The 7,788-nt window shown below is 42.3% G+C and overlaps 1 protein-coding gene across 2 annotated transcripts in view; it reads right to left on the reverse strand.

The window, feature by feature from the left end:
- The window catches only part of tec (tec protein tyrosine kinase), a 31,670-nt gene extending 27,094 nt beyond the window's left edge, over positions 1-4,576 (reverse strand). The window contains exons 1-2 of one of the 2 annotated variants that reach the window (XM_085449854.1): positions 3,613-4,576; positions 591-794 (exon numbers count right to left, since the gene is read on the reverse strand). In XM_085449854.1, coding sequence (XP_085305980.1) covers positions 591-728 — 138 coding nt within the window. In that variant the 5' untranslated portion in view covers positions 729-794; positions 3,613-4,576. The other variant, XM_085449863.1, reaches the window with a different exon arrangement.
- Positions 4,577-7,788: the final 3,212 nt, after the last annotated feature.

Raw genomic sequence — 7,788 nt, forward strand, 5'->3', positions numbered from 1 at the left:
TTCCGGCTGAGAACCATGGCCTCAGATTTGGAGGTGCTGATCCTCATTCCCGCTGCTTCACACTCGGCTGCGAACCGTTCCAGTGCGAGCTGGAGGCCCTCACCCGATGAAGCCAACAGAACCACATCATCTGCAAAAATCAGAGATGAGATTCTGAGGCCACCAAAGCGAAAGCCCTCCGCCACTTGGCTGCGCCTAGAAATCCTGTCCATAAAAATTATGAACAGAACCGGAGACAAAGGGCAGCCCTGGCGGAGCCCATCACCCACCGGGAACGAGTCCGACTTATTGCCGGCAATGCGAACCAAGCTCTTGCAACGGTTGTATAGGGATCGAATGGCCCGTAGCAATGGGCCAGACACCCCATATTCCCGCAACACCTCCCACAGGACACCCCGAGGGACACGGTCGAATGCCTTCTCCAAGTCCACAAAACACATGTAGACTGGTTGGGCAAACTCCCATGCACCCTCAAGTATCCTGGAGAGGATAAAGAGCTGGTCCAGTGTTCCGCGACCAGGACAAAAACTGCATTGTTCCTCCTGTATAAAATGTAAAAATACAACAAATGAACAGAAACTGAAAGCGACCTCAGCTCTTCCATCGTAATATGTCAGCCGGCTCTTGGTGAGGACGAACAGCCTCTCCTTGTAGTTCAGCGGCGACGTCCTCTTCTTCTGCTGCGAACGCTTGATTAGCAGCTCCTCCATCAGCAGGTCCGCACTCATCCTGGCCCTGCCGACGGCCTCAGCCCATTGGTGGAAGACGTCAGACCGCAAAGGTATGGAACTGATCTAAGAGAGATGACCAAATTCTCAGATATAACTCATTCCTCCTTCCAGATAAACACACCTTTAGATTTGTTGTTCCAAAAAAGTTAATACATTTCCTGAGATGAAACAAATTAGAACCAGGTCTGTATCATCAATATGGCCACAAACAGGAAGTCCTCCTTTGTCTGTGACCACATTGTTCTTCTACCACAGTAGAACTTTATCTTTAATAAATGCTGTCTCCTACATTTCTGGTGGTACGGAGCTTTTTGGGAAGCTGGACACAGCGAGCAGCTCTGAGGGGTTTTATTGCACTTTCTGTGGAAGCCTTATTTAGCAGGAATTTATTTTTGGTCATTACATCCACCCGTACTCTGAGGAAGTGCAGCCATCTATACCGAGCTTTCATTATGACTTATTTCTGTCTGTCTGATTCTGCTTTTTTTTGTCTTTAGAGCCACAAGGCTCATAAGCAGCGTCTCTGTTTACATGCGACGCACACTGATTTCCTTTATTTCACCGGCAACGCTCAGTTATCTTTATAATAACACAGTTTAGTTTCACTTGTGTCAACTCATTACACCTCAGCCTTTGTTGTTTATTTTCTTCTAGAAAGATGTGATTCATCCAGGATAAGATTTAAGAAGGGCTCACAGATCTCTTTTTACTTTTAAGAGTGAATAACATGATTTCAGTTTGGTTTCTTCTTTTTCTAAGTTGAAGCTGCTCCGTGTAACACCATAAAAACACCACATATGTCGCTTTAACAAAGTAATGAACTCTAATGACCTTTGCACTCAGTGGCTTCACAAGCTATTCATTCACTGTCAGCTCATTATGCAGTGATCACATAGCTCTCTTGCTGATTATCAGTTCATTTGCTGTGATTGATTCAATGTCCCAAGTTCAATCAGCACAAACTACTGAGTGTGATTAATAAAAACATGTGGGCATGTAATTCATCGACTAGAAATGACCATAGTCACTAGCATTTATGGGTAGGTGAGTAGCATATTAAGCTTACAAACCACATCCGATAGTCAGTACATCTTTTGTGGTGGTTAATCATCCAGTAAAACACTGAGTCAATCAATAATGTCAAAGTAAAAGAGGTGTTTTGTCTCGAGCTGATGCAGGATGTGCTCTTATCTGTGTCCGCCAAAGCTCTTCTCTGAGTTTGAACTTATCAGGTGATTTACAAATTTGGTTGGTAAGTAATAAGTAATTCCGTGCAAATCTATCAGACGCAAGGCAAATGGTTAGCTGCACTACACAGAAGCCTTTTGTTTCTGCTGTGTGAAACAAGTAATGTGAGCGTTCAACATCAGGAGGCAGATGGGGTTGGGCGTGACCAAGCAGCAACATCTGAGGTTAAAAATACATGCCAATGCTCAAGTGCCAACACATTTCCCACAGGGGCCACCTTAAACTGTCACCAAAAGTGCATAAATACCCACGGACTCCTAATTTTACGATTCTCAAATTCAGTTTGAATTTTTCTGAGGCCTGTTTGTGAGGCTGCATTAGCCAAGCGTCCCATTGAGTGCGTTCACAACATTGGCTCCTTATTGAATTAGCAGACAAATAATATGCTTCAGGATTTCAGAGTCTGTCACTTAGCATGAACCAGCAGGTATGTGTCTGTGTGATGCATCTGAGCAAGCATTCATAGAGCCCTTCAAACTGCCAGAGTCCAAAAACCAGCTGGTGACTTCCTGGTGGCATTCGATGTGCGTCAGACACGTGTTACTGCTGCTCGAACCAAAAACGAGTCAAAAAAACAAAGCTGGGTTGAGGCAGAGCAGAAGAGGCAACTTATTTTGGTCTCATGTGACTGTTTAATGCATCAAAATGCATAACGCTAATCTAAAACCTTAAACACATGCAGAATAACACTGCGAATAACATCTGATAAGATTACTTGATATAACGCCATCAATACAACAGTGTTACAGTAGTGTCGTCTGGATCTCCGTGCCAACTTATCAAAATATAAACATACAAAATCCTGGCAGGTTGCCTTCATGCATGTGTCTGCAGAGACATGTCAACGGTTTCCTTTATATAACTGTATGTATAGGATAAACATGTTAACAGTTTTCATGCCCGAAGGGTGACAAAGGCAACACCTGTCTTACTGGCATTGCACAATGAAGCACATTTGTTACTGGTGCACTGTGGCTCCTTAGTCAAAGGTCAAGTTGTTCCCCGTCTTCACCTTCTACCTTCTTTATTTTCATTTCAGCAAGCGGTAAAGCATCCTTTGACTATGAATAGTCCCCACAGAATACATATAATCAGTACATTCGCCCATAAAGCATAAACCCTTTACTGCTTGGGTACAGTTTGGATGTGAAACAAGGCCGAGATTCTTCACAGTAGTGTCCGTTAAGTTTTTCCAACCGCACTTAAATGCAGCAGAGGGAAGGTAGCGCACGCCGGTGATTTGAAGCGTATCGCGGGTTGTACACCTGTTCTCAGGTGATACTACACGGTCCTACTACATATACCATACTATATGTATACTATATTTTTTTTAATCTATACTGTCCGATTAAATACTAATATGGATATTTTACAAAGCAGCAGCTGAAAGCAGGTCCACTGGTGTTGTTTATACGCTGCAGCATCACCCCCACAAAATGAAAGTTTCAACGTTATTGAGCGTTTTTGCATCGTATCCTCTGTTTTAAACTCACAGCGTTTTTAAACTCACAGAGTTTAGCAGCGGTACTTCTAAACTCGCAGGTCCGCGGTTTCGTTTGCGGACAGCAGAACACAAAAGGCAAAAAGTTTACAGGAACTTCGCTGGGTGTCTGTGGAAAAAAGGATCCCTTACCTCCGCGCCTCATTTCCCAGTTTCTCCTCACTTGGTTGGAGTCCGTGGGCCTCCCATGTCGTTGCGAATCTCGGGAGCGGGATTCAGGAAATGAAGAGAAACGCACCGGCTCACGGGCACGCGCACTTCCTCGTATTGCGCTGCTGCACGGTGATCGCTGAGTGAGCTACGACTGATTTAGACCTCTGGGGTGGCTGCGTCACCAGTGGGTGACCGTCCCCGTCTCCAGCTTTCACGCATGTACGTGCTGTTACCTCGTGTTTAATGCAGAAGAAGCAAATGAGATGCCGGGATTTTCTTCCATCACGGGTCCCATTCCTGTTGGGTTACTCAGGGTTTGTTTTCTCACTTCCATCTGTGATGAGCCCTGTTACACCTGAACGTATCTTTCTCACACACACACACACACACACACACACACACACACACACACACACTCTATAAATCAAAAACTAGCAGCATATAGTCATAATAAAACACAAACTGACATGATGAGTCAGCATACAACAAGTACTCTCATTTAGAAAATTCCTTACTCAGTGATCGTTTCCACTGGAGCAGCTGCTACATGCACACACTCATGTTGCAGTTTGAGAGCACGTGTTTAACATGTAAGTGGTAACAATGGTTCATTGCTATGCAGCCGTCTGAGCTTCATCGTTCAGGCCTAGCACTGCTCAGATCTCACGTCCTGGTGCTGTCCTCACCCTGCTCTCTTCTTTCCTTCCTCTTTTGACAGGCACATTTTTGCTTTGCTTGCTAAACACAATTAAAATGCAGCACTACCGGATAACCTCTCCATAAGAGGAACATAGTTGAGGTGTGTGGGGTTGCAGACATTTTGCACATATTGACAAGGAACAAGGTGCGGAAGTATAAGTGATACATTTCCCAGCATGCTCCTCTGCTACCAAAACATTTCTGATAAAGTGACTGTTTTAGTCAGTGGAGTGTGAGTGGAGAGTTTGCACTGACAATTCATCTCATAAGGAAAATGTATATGGCATATCATGATTTAATCATTTAAATCATGTTTTAATCAAAATTCTAGTGTTATAGTAACGTTACTATAACACTAGAATTTTGAGTGTCAGGTGAAATGTAAAGAAAATGCACCTTGAAAAATGATTTTCACTGGACCCTTCCTACCTTCAAAGTCATTTAGTGTTAGCTTGGCTGTCCTATCAGACATTACACGTTTTAAAATTTGTGTGCAACTTTCCATAAAAGCAGTGGGCAGAGAGGAGTTTTCAGATTAACGAGCACCATCAACTATTAAATATTTCCTAGTGTGTTGTCAGACTTATTTGACCGGTCAAATGTTCTCACACATTGCTGACCTCTTTCTCTTTGATGGGCACAAACTTACAGGGGGTTTATTCTTCTGTGTTAAACCTTCCACAAACCCTATACCTAAACACACACCCCTTTTGAAATGCTGTGACAAAACCTGCAGCTTAACCTGCGATGCATCTCCATGGAAATTTCACGCTGCACTCGGCAACTAGCCTGCTCAGCACCATCAATCAGTACCGTCTATGGTGACACATCGCCAGCCATAGCTTTAATATAAGGACGCACAGCTGTCAGATAAGCAGAGCAGTGAATAAAGAGAAAAAGTCTCATAATTGTACTTGTTTCTATTGTCACTGGCACCACATGAAACACTAGGACACAACCACAATGCAATTAAACCCATGCTCAGTCACGAATGCTAGCAATGGCATCAGCCTCTTATGTAGTTTACATCGCAAGCCAACGGCTGCTCCTTGGCTGATTGGTTTGTGCTTCTTGAGAAACATGATAACTCTGTAAGAGGAGCTCCACCCACCTGCTTATCAAACCTTCTGTTTGTAAAGGGCAGCCAATCATGAAGATATTATCTTAAGGAAAGAGGAACTGAAACAGATGTTTGATGCAGATGTGGGTGAATTTGACAGGCTGCACCAAGGTCGAGTATACGATAAATAACAATGATTTTGAACTACCCCAGTAAAGTCCAAAATAAAAACACAAAAATAGATATGCGTAGGTGTGTGTGTGTATATAGAGGAAATTGAATCAAATTAAACTTTTTTTATACGCACATATGAACGGTTTACCCTGCCATGATGAACTGACTAGAGTGGATAGATATCTTATATTAAACTATAACATTTGGCTTGATATACACTAGGTAAATTAGCCAAACTTCACAAGGGATTTATACTTATGTGTTGCATCCAACACGGTGATAAGGACACACACACACGCATAAATCATCTTCCCAGGGCCTATCGCAGAGTTTTTAAGCCTGTGTTTAAGATTAATGCATAATTTTTAAGGCTCAGGTTCTCATAAGTACTTTAAGCTTTAATCGAGTTCGCTCATGAACAGCTGGCAGGAGTGCAGGATTGAGCCTTGAGTTTTTTCAGACTAATGACCTGTCTTACTTTATTTCATTGTTGACGTAAACTTTCTAACACATTTCACGCTTTTACTTTTTTCATGCTGCTGGTTTCATTTCTTTTATTAGACTGTGGAGGCACAACACTTCCTGTGGGTATACTCTTCATGGCAGGCACTTTGAGCCATTGTTATCTTTACTAAAAAAAAGTAGAAGCAGCAGCAAATGACTGAGAACAGAGAAAGGATTGCTATGGATCACAGGTCTTTTCAGTGTTGTTGTGCCACTCAACACCTGATGATTGATAATCAAACATCAGACGCATAATGTTCTTTTTTGTTTCTTGTTTAGATTTGAATCTCTGTCAACATATTGTACCAGAGATCGGAGTCATATTTGGGAAAACTGTTAAAAGTGAAAAGTGTTGCTCATAATCAGCAAAACAAAGTTAGGTTTTCCAAAAGACCTTCAGTTTCAGCAAATGCCCCAGAAATGTCCTCTAGGTCAATTTAAAATAGGAATATAAGTCACCTACAGTGTCTCAAAGGCAGAGCTTGGAGGAGTTTGGGATGGACAGATGGATAAACAAAATCTGGATTATTTTACTAGATATTCTTGTGTATTTTTAATTTTTTGTTCTTTTTAAAATATGGTCTTTCTTCAAACTGAACATTTTTGACAAGGAGGAAGACCACACATGACAAATGTCTTGTGGTGGAGAGGAAACGTCTCCATGGCACGGCTACGTCTGCAGCCTGTCTGCAGCTCGGACACCAAGCATTTCACTACATGTTGTAGTCTGTATGATTGTGTATGTGACAAATAAAGGTTGTTTGTTTAAAAGGAAAAGAGAAATCTGCACAGTGCCATGTAAGCTCAGGTGATTAAAAGGATAACCCTTACATGTTTTGCTGTTATCAGTTAGAGTGGGCTGTGACTTCCTTTCAAACTGTGGGAGAGGTGTCACACCACACGACTGATAGCTGAGTGGAAAATATTTAATGCTGCTTGTGCTGCTGTGTTGGAGGGTTGGTTTTGGAAAGTCTTTGGATCCTGTAAAGAGTGACAACAGCTCTCTGTGAATATATTTTCTAAAACTCACTTTTGAAAAGACATTTTCAAAAGTTAGACCACCTTTGAAGGTGGAAGCATTTATAAGGGCAAATATTTTGGAAAATTGCCAAGTTGACTTTCTCCGCTTTTGCTCATTTTCTGTTATTACACATACTGCGGATGCTCATATTAAACAAATGCTGCCAAATGATGCCAAATGCTGTAAAATGCCATTAAACATAGTTTCTTTTCTGCTTTTTGCTCTGTCTGAGATCAGAGGGAGGTGATTTCCCTAATATGGTCATCTCAGGAAACCAGCGTTTGCTGTGACCACAAGAGTCTCATAAAGAGCTAAAATGGCACATGTCCAACACAGGATGCACTGAAGGTGATGTTATTGTAAGCAGTGTTGGTCAAGTAATCAGTAACTAATTACTGTGAATTTCCCATTACGTGGTAGCGCACTCGGTGCTTGCTTGGAAGTTTAGGGAGTTTTCACTGTAAAAAGAAGTTTTCTTCCCACGCACAACGGACACTAATGTTTTTGTCACTTTTTATGGACTCAAACTCAAAGTAAGGTCAGTGCTTCCACGCTTTAAACGCTGCACGCTCATACTCTCTCCCGCACTCGATATATTATCCATTGTTGATCTGCACACAGCTGTTGTCACGAACGTCGCACTCGCTTACGTCACTGTCATGAGACATTCTCGCAAAAAAATTCGCGGTTTTAGTAA

Source organism: Copadichromis virginalis, linkage group LG3 (assembly GCF_057382275.1).
Source record: "Copadichromis virginalis isolate Kocher_CV1m ecotype Utaka linkage group LG3, C_Virginalis_male_GT1.1, whole genome shotgun sequence".
In the NCBI taxonomy this organism is placed as follows: domain Eukaryota; kingdom Metazoa; phylum Chordata; class Actinopteri; order Cichliformes; family Cichlidae; genus Copadichromis; species Copadichromis virginalis.